At 43.6% G+C, this 17,734-nt stretch overlaps 1 protein-coding gene and 1 pseudogene across 1 annotated transcript; both read left to right on the top strand.

Annotated features, from left to right (window-relative positions):
* The first annotated feature begins 1,165 nt into the window (after positions 1-1,165).
* Positions 1,166-17,734, top strand: SLC51A (solute carrier family 51 subunit alpha). Its single transcript, XM_033121951.1, has 9 exons — positions 1,166-1,416; positions 1,798-1,892; positions 12,988-13,142; positions 14,341-14,414; positions 14,832-14,990; positions 15,522-15,633; positions 15,905-16,051; positions 16,715-16,820; positions 17,355-17,734. The coding sequence occupies exons 1-9, from the start codon at positions 1,379-1,381 to the stop codon at positions 17,489-17,491; spliced, it is 1,023 nt and encodes a 340-aa protein (XP_032977842.1). The 5' UTR covers positions 1,166-1,378; the 3' UTR covers positions 17,492-17,734.
* On the top strand, positions 8,547-8,862 carry LOC117037569 (60S ribosomal protein L36a-like; annotated as a pseudogene).

Genomic DNA, 17,734 nt, shown 5'->3' on the forward strand with positions numbered 1-17,734 from the left:
AGAACCGTCCTTTAGAAGGAGAGGAAAAGAGAAAGAGGACTTTGCTTGACCCTCAGGAGATACTTTGAGGAGTTTGGGGACAGGAATAGGGAATCCTTCTGGTACCACCCCAGTAACTGCTTCCTCTAATTGTATCTACTCACCAGCCCAGGGCAGGGAGCCTCCTCTGCCCGCCCAGAATTGACTGTCTTGAACCTCTCATGGGCCCTTCTCTTACTATCAGAAGTCTTCACCTGAACCTCAACAAAGCCCTAACCCTGGTCGCTTCTGCTTCTCTCCATATCTCCACGGCTTTCTACCCAACTTGCTGTCGTAACCTCTCTGAGCCTGGGAATAAAGATAGTACTTACCTTTTAAAAGTGGGTGTAAGGTTAAATGAGATAAGAAACATACTGCATTTCCTACAGCACCTGGTCGTCATAAAGGCTCAATAGATGTTAGCTGCTGCTGTTGCTGTGATTTTATTATTTTATCAGCCATGCAACCAGTTCTAAGGGGCACTTAGTATGTGTCAGGCCCTTTGCTAGGAACCTAGGGGTACTGTGCTTGGCCTCTGATACGTCTGTTTGGAAAGAGAAGAGAGATCACCAATTAATAAAATAGTTCATAAGCATATAATTTGGCATGGTTTTTAAACATCTGTCAATATGCTCAGAAATCTCACTCAGCATCCCTGCCTCTTAAATACAGCCTCCCTCCCATTTGCTGCATCTTCTGCTGCTGTTTGGCTCCATAAGCCCATCATGAAGATGCGGTGGGCTGGGCTTTGGGAAACTCACAGGGGCTTTTCCTTTTCCGCTAGTCCTTCCTTGCACGTGCCAAGCCACCAATAGCAACACAGTCAAAGTCTCAACCCTGATTCTCCCACCTCCAGGGCCCCAGAGCTTGAGTTCCAGCCAGGTTTTGGGGGAGAGGGAGTTGGTGACCAGGAAGCGAAGAGGGGAGGATCAAGAACTTTGTCCTACCAATGCCCCAGAAGGCTCTTAGGTGGGGGATGGAGGATGGAGGTGGGCTGTGTTGGGGGCGAGGGAGGTGTGGGCAAGGGATGGCCAAAGGCACTTGTGGGAGGGAGGCAGGAGGGACCACACCTAGGGACGGGGAGGAGTCAGGAACCTGGGAACTCAGCCAGCGGAAAAGATCAAGTTTCAAATTCCTCTGTAACGAACTCTGAGATAGGGACCCACAGGCACAGGAAGCCTGAGGAGGGAGAAATCCCCAGGTGAAGACAAAGCCACTGCACCTACCTTCTGCGGGAGATCTCTGGAAAAGCCTGCAGGCAGCACGGCCAGGAGCCGCCTCCCTCAGGGCCCTCACCTGCCCGCCCGCCCTTCCTTGCCCCTCAGTGCCTGCCAGGAGAACCGGAGACGGAGAGAAGACAATGGAGCCAGACAGGACTCAGATAAAGCTTGACCCCAGGTGAGTGAGGGCAGCAGGCCCTAAGCCAAGAGCCAGTTGCTAAGCATCAGGTGGCTCCTATCGCTCCAGCCTGTCCCTGCTTCCCTGCCAGGGCCCTTTGGTTCCCGGCCTACAGAATGAGACAGGGCTGATAACGGTCTGGCTGGCCTCTAGGTCCTCAGGGACACTATAGAGTGGGTCAGTGCGTGACCCCTAGAGCTTTGGCTTTCTCTCCCGAATCAGGGAGTGAAAGAGCCCAGACTTGGGAGCTGTGGGGGGCATGCACAGAAGCCCCACCAGCTGGGTACCCATCCCTCGGGAGTGTCAAGTAACTGGTGTCCATCTGGTACCTCTCCCCTCCACAAATCCTCATATTCTGAACACAGGCTGGTGTCTCTCCAGGTACACGGCAGATCTTCTGGAAATACTGAAAAATAATTACAGCATCCCCTCTGCCTGCTTCTCTCACCCTCCCACTGCAGCCCAGCTTCTGAGAGGTGAGTCAGGAACCTGCCCCAGAGGGAACCTAACGGAGGAAGTGAGCATCCCAGTGGTAAGTCAGGACAGCTGAGAGGAGCAGAGGAGAAGTGGCCCTGAGCGGCCAGCCTAGAGACCCTGAGAGGATGGCTGGCCCAGTGTCTGTCTATGATGCTTAAGGCCTTGGAGAAGATCAACTCCTTGAGGAGCCAATAGGCCGAAAGAGGGGCATGACAACCTAGCCCAGGACACACTCTTACATGTTGGGCCTCCCACAAATCCTAGCTTCAAAGCTCATTCAAATTGGGAACACTGGCCTAGAGCATTTTTCAGAGCCCAGAGCCATCCAGGGACTCAAGATGGCCCCAATGACCCAAACCCCACAGAATCCCTTTGAGGCCTGCACAACAGCCTCAAGGGAAGGACCTATGTCATTTGAGGGGGTTATTGTGAATGATGTTAAAACTTAGATGAATCTGGAAAAGTATTCTGACAGTGTTGGCCAACTAGATTCCTGTCACCGAACTGCTTTTGAAAGTGAAAGGCTGAGGATGAGACGCAGTTTATTCTTTGGATGCCTAAAACGTGATGATCAAATGACCCCAGCATCTTCATAGCCAATGTGGCTCACCCACATTTATTTTGTTTGTCTATTGCACGATGAAGTACTTCTCAGACAGAGATGAATGGGAGCCTGTGTCTCCATGGTACCTTAACCTTTCCCCAGCCCTTTTCCTGATGTTGTCACCTCAAGGACTAGACAGGCTGTGGTCAGTGTGCATTAGGCGGCACACGAGGATGTCCTTAGACAAAGCTCAGCCTTGTTTCAGATGCTCTGGACCAGAGCAAAGGCCAACTGCCAGAAAGTGCCCAGAGAAACCTCATAGCTGCTCTGTGGTTCGTGCACATAGGCAGCTGCATCTAACTCCAAGAACCTCTTATTCACAGAGGGCAGCTGGTGATACAAGTCTTCCCTTATACCAAGGCAGTTTTTCCCCCAGGGATTTTTGGCAACGTCTGGAGACAGTTTCAGTTGCTACAACTAGGGTGTGCTACATGGCATCTAGTGGGTAGAGGCCAGGGATGCTGCAAACAAAGGAAACCGCCCCCCCCCCCAACAAGGAATTATCTGAGTCAGAGTGTCAGCAATGCTGAATTGAGAAACCCTGACTTTCACAGTGAAAACGGTTCTCACATTGCTCTGCTACAAAATGTGCAAATAGAAGCACCGAGAATAAAACGGTTCTCACATTGCTCTGCTACAAAATGTGCAAATAGAAGCACCGAGAATATTCAAAATAGGCAGACCGTTCTGGGCCAGGAAGTCTGGCGAGCTGCCTTGTTCCCAGACAGAACCGTTGGAGTCGGTAGCAGCTGGAGAGTGGCGAGCAGGCGGTGGGCACAGCAGGGGTAAGGACAGAGACAGAAGGAGCAGACAGCTCCCCCAGACTCTGAGGAGCTAGGTCTGGCGGGATTCAAGGTAGGGAGGCAGGGGGTCATTGGGAGGCGGGGCAGGTAAGGTGGGGCCCAGTGATTGAGAAGTTGTACTTTATCCTGTAGGCAGAAGGAGCGCTGTGAGGGCGCTCACATTGGGAGGGGCAGGATAGTGCTTCGGGATGAGTAATCAAGACGGACCTGGTGAAGAAGAGCCTTGAGCGGCAGGGGTATAAATTGGAGGTTATTGCCACAGCCCAGCATGAGGGACAAGAGTCTAAACCAGAGCGATGTCAGGGACAGGAAGGGAAGGTTGGGAAACACAGGCGATCCAAAGAAAGAGCAGGCAATCTTGTAAATATCTAGACAAGGTGAGTGAAGGAAAAAGAGACTCTAAAGATTATTCTGGGAACCTGGACAATGGCGACGACACTGACAGAAATAGCGTCAGAAGCAGTGCCCATTGGAGGATGTAGAGAACTCCTTCCTCCTTCACGTATAAACTCTGCTGTTCCTTGTAATAAATGCCATTCAAGAAAGCTGCTCTGGAAGAACTACTGAACCTTTCGCTAATCCATTTTTGAAATGCTTACAATGTGATTGCAATTATCCTTACAGGATTTTTTTTTTTTAATGGACTGATCCAAACATTTATATGGAACTGTAAAGAGTCATGAAAAGCCAAGACAGTTGTGAAAAAGTACAAGGAGGGTACCTGCCCTACCAGAAATTAAGGCTTATAATAAGACTAATTAAAGCACAGAGGCAATAACTACAAGGGACCTGACAAGTAGAAAAAAGGAACAAAATAGTGGGCCCAGAAACAGACCCATGCCCACTTGGGGACTTGCTCTCTGAAAGAGGGCAAGTACACATCAGTGGGGCAATACGGTCTCTTCAAGAAGTGATACTGGATGATTGCCTGTCCCTATGGCAAATAAATGAACATGAAAATAGCTCCAATATAATATACTTCAATCCGGGTATATTAAATAGCTAAATGTAAAATGCAAACATTTTTACAAAAGAAAATAGAGAAAAGATATCTTTCTGACAGCAGAGAGTAATTTCTTCAACACAGAATCCATAAATAGTCATGGAAATTGACTACATAAAGCAAACAAACTTCTGTACAACTGAAAACACTATCAACAACGTTAAAAGCCAAACCATAGACTGGGAGAAGATATTTTCAAGCCTATAACAAACAAAGGGTGAGTAGTTAGGAGTAGGAAAATTACCAATAAAAATTGGATAAAATATATGAACAGATAATTCGCAGAAGGGGAAATCCAAATGGGCAATAAATACACAAAAAGATTATCTATTTTCTTGGGAATTAGGGAACCACAAATTAAATAATGAAATATCATGTCACTACTCTCTTATAGGCAAAAATAAAAAGTCTTGTTAATCCCAAGTGATGTTGAATTTGAGGTGAACCATGAACTCATATAGATTGCTGGTGGGAGTATAAATTGGTATCAATACTTCAGAGAGTAATTAGATATCTGTAACACTGAAGATTCACATCTCCTACAACCCAGCAATTCTAATTGTAGGTATATGAATAGAGGAACTCTCTGAAAATAACAATCATGAAAACAGTGTTGAGTGGAAAAAGCGGTTTGCAGGATAAATGCCACTTATATAGATTTTTTTTTTAAATGAGAAAGCAATATAGCATGTTGAATATGTACACATGTTGTGAAACATTAAACCATAAATGGAAAAGATATACACCAACTTCAGAATAGTAGTGAGCCCTGGGAGGTGAGGTAAGGAAGGGAAAAGGATCCAGGAGGTACATACAGGGGCCTTCAAATACATCTATAATGTTTAATTTTTCTAAAAATAACTTTTGAAGCAAAATTGGCAATATCATAACACTTTAAAATGGGTTATAGGTATAGTAATGTTTGCTCTATTACTTTCATTTTTGAAATATGTATAATTTAAAAAATAATTATAAAAAGCATTTTTGACAGGCTGTGATGAAATGTTAGATTAAAAAAAAACAGAACACAAAATTTTACAGTACGATTGCAGTAATATAATATGTATGTACTTTAACCAGGATGTTTTTTAAAGCTACTTTTTATTGAGCAAAAATACTGCATGTCAGGTGCTGTACTAAGAGGTTTAATGAGAGGATGAGTAACCTGTCCAAGAGCAAGCAGTAAGTGGAACTTTGCTTTGAATTCAGGTATCTCTGACTCCAGAGCGTATGCTCTTAACCTCTATGGAATAAATATGCAAAAATAAAATAATTTTTGGTTAGGAACTAGCTAGGATTATGGCTGATATTCTTTCTTCAAAATTTTAATGTCCTTTTATTTTCATTATTTAAAAAAGTAATCTTCGCTATTTCAAGACAGTGGGAAATTGGTTAGTTGCTAAAGACATGATTGTATTCAAAATGGTCAGTTAGACAAGCATTTCCCAAAGTGTGTTTCCTGGAATACTAATCCCAAGGAGTGCTTCATGAAAACAGAGTGTGTAGAAAAACAAGTTCTGTAAAAGCTATATTCTGTAACCTCCTTATGGAAATTACCAATGTAAATCAGATTAAACACTTGAGTCGGCTCTGCAGGAAAGAAACACATATTTAACTTTGTTTAAGGCATTTCCAAAATTCCTTTGTAGGGGACAATCTTTTAAAAAGATAAATGAGTTTGATGGAGGGCAGTGGTGTCAAGGTATGGATGCCAAAGAATTTCTGTCTTTCTTAGCTTTTGCACCGTGGAAGTGCACGCAAGAGCCTGTAGAAACTGCAAGTATGAGAAAAAATAGAGTACCAAAGCCAGCAGTCACAGAACTTGCAAAAGCATTTCTGTATTGAACAGTCAGAATATGCCCCACCCCTTCCTTCTGAACTTAAACAACCTTTTAGGGTTGCATTTGGTTGTTTATATCATTCCATATGCTCTCCCATATCTATGAGAACACACACCAATAGTCAGCGGGCGTGTATAATGGTTAAGAGTATGGGTTTAGCATCAGGAACCCCTGGGTTTAAATCCTACCTCCTTCCCTCCCAAACTGTGTGACCCTGGGCCAGGTACTTAACACTCTAACTTTGTTTCCTGAAAAAGCCTATATAACGGAGATGACAATAGGAATTCTCATGAGGTTATCTCTTCCATTCAACATATAGTCCATAGTTGCTGTTCCAGGCACAAACCTGACAAAGTCCCTATGTTGGTGGAATATACACTAAGATGAGGGGACAGACAATGAGCAAGTAACTAAATATGCAAATAACCTCACGTGGAGGTGGGGGCAGATCACACAGGCACTTAGAGCAGGTTGACTGAGGAGGGGCATTTGAGCTGAGAGCTGGGTGAGGAGAAGGAGCCAGCCATTAGGAGCTCAGGAAGAAAAGCTGAACCAGCAGAAGTCAAGTATAAAGTCCTGAAGGTGGGAAGAGCTCACGTGGTTGTCAGGAGGCTGAAGGAGTGGCAGGGAAATTCTAAACCTCAGTAAACAGAGAAGAGCTGAGCTGCAATGACTGAGTTTGGAGGACACAAAGTGTGGGAGAGGATGAGGAATCATAGGGCAGACCTAAGGTCAGAGGCCAGGGGTTGAACGAGGACTGTGGTTCTGTGAGTCAAGGAGAAGGAGACGTCCAAGGAGGAGGGAGTCGGCAAGGAAAGGGAAGACCAGGAAAGGCTTTGGCCTCTATGGCTTGTGTGCGAAAGGGCAGCTTCCACTCTCCGCTCTCAGGGAGCTGAGGATGAGAGTCAAGTCGCCCGTGAGGGTCAGGCAAGGAAAGGCCTCCAGCAGTGACTCCCTCTCACAACAATGGACATCGGTTTTTAGAAATCTACTGATTTAATGTTGGTTTCTGCCTATCTGGACTTTGTCTTTTGTCTCTATATTTTTTGAATAGACATTTCTTTAATTTGTTTTTTTTCAATTACAGTTAACATTCAATAGTACATATTAGTTGCAGGTGTACAGCATAGTAGTTAGACATTTATGTAACTAATGAAGTGATTCCCCTGATAAGTCTATACCCACCTGGCACCATACATAGTTATTACAATCTTATTGACTATATCCCCTATGCTGTACTTTACATTCCCTCTACTATTTTGTAACTGTCAATTTGTACTTCTAAATCCCTTCACTTTTTTCACTCAGCCCCCCCAAACCTCCTCCCATCTGGCAACCATCACTTTGTTCTCTATATCTATGAGTTTGTTTCTGTTTTGTTTGTTCATTTATTTTGTTTTTTGGTTTTTTTTAGATTCCACATATAAATGAAATCATATGTGTATTTTTTAATTAAACATTTCTATTGTAAAAATAATTCAGGTTCAGTGAAATAAATCTGAAAATCCAGAACAGTAAAAAGAAAAGTAATTTATAGTTCCACTACTCAAAGACAGGCACTACAAATTGAAAGGGTGAATTCAGAGAATCAACAATGCAGTCAGACTTAGCTAGTTTGCAATTTAACTCACCACATAGCTCGCTATCTATTCACCTGTAATTAGACTTAGTTTGCAGTTAGATCCATCCTGATATTCAGCTGTTTTCTCTTTGCTTCTGCCCTCACTGTTAGCTGAAGATCTCTGTTCCCTTTCTCAAGACTACCTATACCTCATTAATTAACAACATCCTAACTGGAAAAGAGCAATTTCTTAATCCTCGGGCGCCCGGACACTGGAATCCAATTACAACTCCCTAGCAGTATTTACTGGTGACACATTAGAGTCCCAGGCCTTGCTGGCTGAGTCCAAGTCCGGAGTCTGGAGATAACATCGTCTTCAAACAGACCCCAGGAAGAGATGTCAGCTCTCAAACCTGCCTGACCGACTGACTCCCCCTTTGTTATATAAGAAAAAGTTAACCTGAAGTTAATGCAGCTGTCCACTCTCAGACTCTGGACTCTGCCCCGGTGACCCACCCCCACGCAGATGTTTCTCTTCTTACAACCCGCGGCAGCCATCATCTTTGGACACTGCCTCTCTCTTCCTAAGTTTAATAAAGCCTTTCTTCACTCTCCCACTTTATAGAGTCTGTGAATGCTTTCACCTTTTCCGAACAACCAGGGGTTAATTCCATTGCTAACGTTTTAGTATTTCGAGGCATTTTTGGATGCAATGATTTTTATGTGTTTTTATTTTATCAAATGCATGAACATGGTTAAAAATTCAAATAGTGCAAAAGGGCTGCTAATGAAAATCGGCAATCCCCTCCCACATTTCCGTGCCGATAGCGCTCTCAAAAACATGGTGAACAGTCCTAAAACGTCCCGGACTTTCTGTAAGAAGTGTGGCAAGCACCAACCCCACAAAGTGCCACAGTACAAAAAAGGGCAAGGATTCTCTGTATGTGCAGGGAATGCAGCGTTATGACGGGAAGCAGAGTGGTGATGGTGGGCAGACTTGAGCTGATTTTCCACAAAACGGCTAACACTACAAAGATTGTCCTCAGGCTTGAATGCGTGAGCCCCTCCGCAGATCTAAGAGAATGCTGGCTATTAAGAGATGCAAGCATTTTGAACTGGGAGGAGATAGGAGAAAGACCCACGTGATCCAGTTGTAAGCTTCATATTTTGTTTTATTATGAAGACAATAAAATCTTGAGGATATGTTCACTAAAAACAAAACAAACAAAAACAATCCCTTGCCCTATCCATTCCCATTTCTAATCATCCTCCTCCTTTTATAGCTGGTGGTTCTTTTGATAGGTACCTTCAAATCACCAATATGTGTACACCATTATTCCCTGGGGCATTGATTTTTGGGCATTATCTGTGGCTGCCTCTATGATACATGAGGATTTAGCTTACTTAGTGCCAACTGTCTTCCGTACTCTCCATATAATTATGTCAATATTTTTAGTTGGTTATCTTATAGTTTTATATACTATACCTATAGTTTATTTCTTATTCTGCCAATTATGGACAATTCTTTGTGACTTTCCATTTTGTAGTGCCTCACTCTTTCCTTCAACTCTTTTCTACCTTTTTCTCCCCAATCAAATCCTTTAAACATGGTTATAATTTTACTGCACTAATTTTGCATTCTGCTTTGTTCACACAAGACTTTTCTTTTGTTTTAAGGTAAATTACATGCCGTAAAGAGCAATGAATCTTAAATATATGGTTTGATGTATTTTAACCTATGTGTACATCTGTGAAACCACCACCCAGATCCAGATTTAGAACATTTCAGTATCCAGTACGGTCTCTCATACTCCCCTCACTTAATATTCCTACAAAGACCATTATTCTAACCTCTTTCAGCTTTATAGATTGGTTTTCCAATTATGTAAACAAAATCAAACAGTATGTGTTCTTGTGCCTGGCTTCCTTCACTTTTCATTATGTTTCTAAGATAATCCATTTCGTCGCATGTATCAGTAGCTCATCCTTGTTTGTTGCTGATATTCCATTGTGGGAATACATCACAATTCATTTGTCTGTATTCTTACTGAAGAACATATGGGCTATTTCCAGTTTGGGCCACTATAAATAATGCTGCTCTGAACATTCTTCTGGTGATAATAAGCACTCATTTCTACTGAATATGTGTCCAGGAGTGGAATTCCTGTGTCATAGGGTAGGTGTGTATATTTAACTTTAATAAATACTACCAATCTGTTTCCCAAACTGCTTGTACCACTCCCAACAGCAATGTATGAGTGTTTCAATTGCTCCTCATCCTCACCAACACTTGGAATCGTTGGTTCTGTTAATTTTAGCTCTTTTGGTGGGTATGTCATAGCATCTCACATTTGTATTTCCCTGATAACTGTTGATACTTAGCACCTTTTTCTGTTTCTTGAAGATTTGGATATTTTCTTTTGTAAAGTAACTGTTCGGGTCAAAAAAAATTTTTTTTCATTTAAAAAAATTATGTTGTCTTTTTCTGACTGATAGGAATTCTTTACATATTATGGATATGAGTCTCTTGATGGATATCTGTATTGCAAATATCTTCTCTCAGTCTGAGCTTGCCTTTTTATTCTCTTACTGGTTTCTTTTGACGAATGGAAATTCTTAATTTTCAGGAAGTCCAATTTATCAGTTTTTTATGATTAGTGCTCTTGTGTCCTACTTTAAAACATCTTTGCCTCTCTCAAAATCATGAAGATGTACTTCTCTGTTTTCTTTGAAAAACTGTGTTTTAACTTTTACATTTAGGTATTTTGTATGATATGAAGGAGGAGTCAATGTTCTTTTTTATCCCCCGAAGTATATCCAATTAACCCAGCACCCTGTCTTGAAAAAAAAATATGCTTTCCCCTCAAATTGTGATGGAGTCTTTGTCATGAGTCAGATGACTACATACGTGTGGGTCTGCTAATAAGTTTTGGGGTTTTTTAATTGAGTGTTAATAAGTTAAAAAAAAATAGTATTATACACTCTCTGCAAAGATATTTTATGGCATGCACAAATTTTTTATGTCTGTATAATACTCTGTTGTATACTTTACTTAATAATTCCAATATTGTCAGACACTTAAGTTATTTGTATTTTAGGGCTATTAGTCAATAATATTATAAACATTATCTTTTAATAAAACAACAATAATATATCACTGTTATTTTCTCTTCTCTACTAGGCAAGTTGACTATTTTCCCATGTCCTAAGCTGTGTTAATATCACTTTTCTATTTTTTTTTTTGCAAGAGCCTCCTGTTTTTGTTAATTTTCTTTATGCAATAAAGATCTTAAATTTGAGTACACATTTATTAAAAATGCTTTCCCCCAGTCTGTTTGCTCCCCCTTTTTCTAACATGTAAAAGTTTAAACACTTTATGTCAAATTTGACCATGCTTCTCTGTGATTTTTTTGGATTGATCCTAAGCTTAGAAATGTCTCCTGTCTCCAAAGTCCTGATGAAAGTACAATTCTCTCTCGCTCTCTTTTTTCTCTCTCAATTTTCCCTATTTGATTTTTAAAAGACTTATCTCTTTAATCTGGAATTATTTTGAAATATGGCAGACTTTATGAGTATCTCCATAATTGTTTTAGATACACATTTTTGTTGTATAAGGGTAAAATTGTGTAAAAAAAAATCCTCTGTGATGTTTACATTTTTAACATTTCAAGTAGGAAATGGTAAAGTCTTTTTAAATAAAGGACTGCAACCAGTTTTTTAACATTCAAAACTTGCAGGGCCTACCAGAGCAATATCTGGAGAGGTAATTGAGAAAGAGGCAATTGAGTTCAACAGTAACAGCAAAGCCAAGCCAGGAATTTAGACACCCAGAGGGCCATAGCCTAACTAAATGGAGGTGGGTGGAGAAACGGATGGGTAAGAGGAAAGAAAAACAGCACAATCCAGTCTTTCATGGCCTGTGATTGAAGTTTACCACTGACTTCAGAAGTCCTGCCTGGGAGTTGGAATCCAAGGGCCACCTTCCCCTTGGCAGGTCCTCTGGATTGGTCATTAGACCTAACTGTGGTCAGAGATAAAGGGATCCCCCTGGGTAAAGCAAACGGTGAGAAAAACGTGTGCCCTGAAATAAAAGCAACCAGGAGCAATGTGGTATTTTTGACAGATTTACCTTTCACCTGGTTGCTCTTTGTGGTGCCACCAGGTATGACTGACCCAGAAGACAGCTCAAGTCTTTACTGTGGTATGGTCTCCTTCCTGCCTGGTTTGGTTTCAGCAGTAATATCTCTCTGACTGAGTTGCCCTCAGTCACCAAAACATAAGGTAGACTAGCCAATACCTTCCTCATTCTTTACTCCCAAGACAATAAGACAATGAACTGTCTTCTTTTCCCCCTTCTTCCACTGATCTAGCCAGTTAGAAGGTAGAAAGGAGACAGTCTGCCAACTAGGGAAGAGATATAGATGAATGAGGGTCTGGGCTTAGTCACAGAACACTTTAAAACTGACTGTTGCATTGATGAGTCACATGTTCAGAAATACATATTGTGACTATATTAATTTTTCCTGTAGCAGTGGTGAGGTCAGAAGAGCTTCACCAATGTTTGTCAAAATGTTTGTTACCACTGACCATTATCAGGTGAGCTCGTTAAAAATGCAGATTCCTGGGCCCATCCCAGATCTACTGAAGCAGCATCTCTGAGGGTAGGGCCTGGACAGCTACTTTTAACAACAACTCAAAAGATTGTAATAAACACTAAAGAGAGCTACTGGACCACATTTAATGTAAAATGAAGTTGTGAGGCCAACACAGGTGAAAATTTTATAGTCTTTACTTGTATCCATTTTTTTGTTGTTATTCAAATCCTTTTCTAATATCCTAGTTTCATAACAAATTTTTTTAAATAAAATTTAAACATTTCTAAAGCATATACCACTAATTATATTCTGCTTCAATTATAATGTTAATTGGTCCGTGTTCACTAGCATGACACTTGACACCGGAGGTAGAAAAGTGAATAGGCCCCACTGAACTCTGAACTCAATATTTTTGCTAATTATGTTAAAACTTGTTTGGTTCAGGTGAGCCTCACCATATCTAGAATTGTCTGGTCTAGTCTCCCTTCCATGCAGAAGAATGACTATTTCTTAGCCACATGTTGGCTATTCTAGGTCTAAGAAAAAGCTAATCTTCTGCCTGGAGGGGTGTCTGGGCCAGACAATTCTTCATAGGGTAAAGCAATTTAGATCCAAGTGAAGAAGCCACATCTGTGCCCCTCAGGCCTGATTGTCAACTCACTGGAATCTGCCCTCTTTCCTGTCTAGCACTGGGCCCTGTGGAAATTGCCCTCACGGTCGTCATGACCGTGCTTGTGCTGGGCTCAATCGCCATCTTCCTGGAGGATGCTGTTTATCTGTACAAGAACACCCGTTGCCCCATCAAGAGGCGGACTCTGCTGTGGAGTAGCTCTGCACCCACGGTGAGGGCCCTGTAGCTGCCCTTTGGGAGGGACTGGCGAGGAGGCAGGGACCATTTTGAGAATTCCTCCAAACTCAGCAATTCAAGTCAGCAAAGTGTTGCCTGCCTCTACCACCTTAGGGTGGGCGTTTGTAACCTGATCTCCATTTGCATTCAGGCCCCCATGCTTGGAGGGCCAAGAGGCAGTGGGATGGAGTGTTTGAATTCTTAGAGCTACAGAGACAGCTGGAGAAACTGCTCAGCCCACTCACCACTCTCCTTGCTACAGTATTACTGTTAAAAGCAAGCCTCCTTCCTGTACAGGCAAGCAGTGTTTCCTCAGCGCGTAGAAGGGAATTTTTCCCCATGGGGTCATACTTTACTCTATCTTTCCGCTGTAGGCTTTTTAAACTCCCACAGCTACCATGTTTCCCCGAAAATAAAACCTAGCCAGACAATTAGCTCTAATGCGCCTTTTGGAACAAAAATTAATATAAGGTCTTATATAAGACTGGGTCTTCTTTTATAATATAATATAATATAATATAATATAATATAATATAATATAATATAATATAATATAATATAATATAACATGATAATATAATACAATACAATACCGGTCTTACATTAATTTTTGCTCCAAAAGACGTATTAGAGCTGATTGTCCGGCTAGGTCTTATTTTTGGGGAAACATAGTATTATAATATATAGGCCTTTGTATTGCTCGTAGACCATAAAATTGGACCTCTATTTCCTTGTGATGAGCTCTAAGTGTCTGTTTTGGGTGGACAGTGGGGCCCTCGAGGTCCTTTCCTGCCAGATGACATCTGTCTAGGCCATCTCAAGTCATCAGAGATGCTTTAATAACATGATGTGTTGAAAAGAGCGTGCTGGATCTTGATCCATTTACTTCTAAGGATTAACTTACATACTCCTAACCCAGGGATACAGGGTGAGATAGTCTTCATAAGAGTCCCTGTCTCAAGGTGACTTGCTGTCTCTCACCCTGGACATAGAAGCAACTGACAGCTGAATTAAAATAAAAGGTTTTAATTAGTTAATTTAATTAGTGATTTTTCCAGCTGGCCACTTTTAAGTAATGGTGCCTTAAATGTTTAGGTTTGGGTTCCTTGAGCCTTTGCCACAAAAAGTTCAAGAGAGAGAGAACATGGAGTCTCCTCCTTGCCCTAACTGGCTTCTTGCTCCTCTCCGAGCAGGTGGTGTCCATGTTCTGCTGCTTCGGTCTCTGGATTCCTCGTTCCCTCATGCTCGTAGAAATGGCCATAACCGCGTGAGTGTCTTGCCCGCCCCGAGCTTGGAGCCGGGTATCCTTCTGCTCCCCACTTACCCACAACTCCGAAATCTCCTATTCCGTCCATAAATCCCTGCAAACTAATTAGTAATTGATCACGAATTGATCCCTTTCCAACTTGTGCTAACCTAGGTGCCTTGAACTTCTGGATGTGTCCATCCTCAGCCACCATGTTGATCCCACAGCCTGAAATTCCCCTTCCCAGGCCCCTGGACCCCCGTCCTCTCTCTCCTCTCAGGTCACACATTCAGAATGCCAGCCCTTACCATGATCCCCTTGGTAAGCGCCACCTCTCCCTGCCCCCTTTGCAGGCCATCTTCTTTGGCAGCAAAGGGCGTCCCCTCCGCTGGCTGCGGCCTCCTCTGGTCCCCTCAGGCCCACTCTCCCCCACTCCAGGTTTTACGCGGCGTGCTTTTACCTGCTGATGCAGGTTATGGTGGAAGGCTTTGGTGGGAAGGAGGCAGTAGTGAGGACACTGAAGGACACGCCGATGAGGATCCACACAGGCCCCTGCTGCTGCTGCTGCCTCTGCTGCCCCCCACTCATGCTCACCAGGTAAAGCAGGAGGAAGAGACGTCCTCGGAGAACACATTACCTCTTCCCGTTGGTTCCCTCTGCCCTGCTGCATGCCTCTTCAAATTAGGCTTATAGGGAACAAACCCAATGATGAAAGGGTGGGCATCCCCCAGCCAGGACCCACACATGGGGCACCCACCCAGGGGTAAGGGGAGCAGAGCAAGGAGTACTCCAAAGGTCCCTCACTTAAGCCCACTGCCCCCTACAAACTTTAGGCAAACAGAGCAAACTGGACTTTGGCTATTTACTCGCCCCTCTGCCCATTTTGGTTAACGAGGTTGGGTCAACACTGACAGTTCTTGCTCAAAAGGTACCATTGTGGTCTGGGAGTGAGCGGGAGGTTCCCAGTGCTCAGCATTCTGGCTTCTTCCCAGGTCCCCATTCATTTAACTATTTTGGTGTCTGTGATGGCAGCCAAGCCTGGGCCCCAGAGCCCAGCGAGGGGCTTGGGAGGTTTTCTCGGGGTGGGCAGTTCATGGATCTACATTCCCAGCGCTCTTCTGCCCCCAGGAGGAAGCTCCAGCTGCTGATGTTCGGTCCATTCCAGTACGCCTTCTTCAGGATAGCACTGTGTCTGGTGGGCCTGTTTCTCGTCCCTGACGGCATCTTTGACCCAGCAGATGTAAGCCAGGAGTAAGGGGCAGGAGTAAAGTCTAAGACCCGTTTAGTACCTTTGAGTTCTAGAAGGAATAGCTACAGCCGACCCCCTGATGCAGGACCCCAGGGACAGGGTGGATATGGGGAAATAGAGGCTCGAGGACTCTGGTGGAGAGAGAGGAGACTGGAATAGGCCACGGCTTTGGGACCTTTTTTATTACCTGTCCCACTATGGGGGAAGAAATAGAAGAAAAGGGCTCGCCTCTGTCTTTGACTACTGTCTGGTCTGCCATCAGATTTCTGAGAAGAGCACAGCTTTATGGATCAACACTTTCCTTGGTGTGTCCACCCTCTTGGCTCTCTGGTCCCTGGCCATCATTTTCCGTCAAGCCAAGCTGCACCTGGGCGAGCAGAACATGGGAGCCAAATTTGCTCTGTTCCAGGTAACTATATCCTGGGAGAGAAAAGATGGTTTATAATAGAGCTACAATTAATTGCGGTTAGGAGGTAAGGCTAATGACTGCTAAAAGCAGGTTTGGGAATCTTAAGCCTTAGGTTTCCTGTGAGATTTGGAAAATCATTCACATTGCTGTGCAACCATCAGCACCACCATCCATCCCCAGAACTTTTTCATCTTCCACACGGAAACTCTGTACCCACTGAACACTAATTCCTCTTCCCCCTACCACTTAGCCCCCAGCATGGCAGATTTTTCCAAGGGCGCTTTAATGGTTAATTGTCTGTCATTCTATCAGTAGAGATGTCAGGTACTTGAACAGACAGAAGGACTCTTCCCTCCTCATCCATCCTTTTCATCCATTAAGTGCTCATCTGTAGCCATGGCTGAGATAGGGAAATAAACTTGAACCTCCACTCAGTTCTTACTGTTCCTTGTCTGAACTCATAACAAATTGGATAGAAGACGAGATTATAATTTTCCAAAAGACTATAACTCTATCAAGTTGTAATCAAGTATGAGTCTTGAGCCTCCGCCCAGATCTACAGGCTGGCCGACACACTGGCAGGACGGCACGAGCACAGCCAGCTGGCCTCAGTGCCATGGCCGCTGCGCCCGCCCTGCCCTTGCTGCTCTCTTCCCTCCGCAGGTGCTTCTCATCCTGACTGCCCTGCAGCCAGCCATCTTCTCAGTCTTGGCCAATGGCGGGCAGATTGCTTGTTCGCCTCCCTTTTCCTCTAAAATCAGGTCTCAAGGTGAGCACACAGGGGCTCCTATGGCATTCCAGGATGGGAGAGAGGGGGAGGGTCAGGGAAAAGAGGACCTTAGCATAGAGGTAGGCCAGGCTGGCTGCCGCTCGCGATACCCAGAAAGGCATCTCCAAGAATCCCCACAGAGACTTTAAGGAGACTACGACTTCTCTAATCACCCAAAGGAGACCTGCAATTCCACAGCATGAAGCCAGCCTTGATGGCCAACCCAGGAAGCCGTGGGTTCAATCCTTAGCTTTCAGGAGAGGAGTGGGTGTGGTCAGAAAGCAGAAGGTCATGCCGATAAAACACAAAAGAAATGAGGTTTAAGCTAGCCTCAGACTGCAGACGGTAGAGAGCTAAGTCCTGGTTCTGGCTCTGCCATTAACCTGGTACGTTACTCATGACAACTTACTATCTCTAGGTCCTGATTTGAGGATAAATTGGAGAAAGTTGTTCAGCTCACATGCCAGGGCTGCTGGTGGGACACCACCTAGATAGTTTAGCATAACCTACATTATATTTCACCCCACAATGCAGTGATGAATTGCCACCTCCTCATACTGGAGACTTTTCTGATTACTGTGCTGGCACGAATGTACTACAGAAGGAAAGACGACAAGGTTGGATATGAACCTTTTTCTTCTCCACACCGGGATCTGGACCTCAAAGCCTGAGGCGGATGGCTTGGACAATGAAAGAGACACTGGACTCGTGAGACAGGCACAACATTTCTTCACTGTCCCTCCACCTTGACCAAATGGGGAAGGATTCCTTAGTCAGCACAAGCTGGCCGATTCTATTTGACTATAGAGATGAAGGTGAATTATGTAATAGGATGAAATTGTTTTTGATATTGCCTTTGACGGTATTTTAAGTTTTATTACATAATAGATAGATAAACAGGATGAAGTTTGAAA

The sequence above is a fragment of the Rhinolophus ferrumequinum genome, chromosome 2 (genome assembly GCF_004115265.2).
Source record: "Rhinolophus ferrumequinum isolate MPI-CBG mRhiFer1 chromosome 2, mRhiFer1_v1.p, whole genome shotgun sequence".
Taxonomy (NCBI): domain Eukaryota; kingdom Metazoa; phylum Chordata; class Mammalia; order Chiroptera; family Rhinolophidae; genus Rhinolophus; species Rhinolophus ferrumequinum.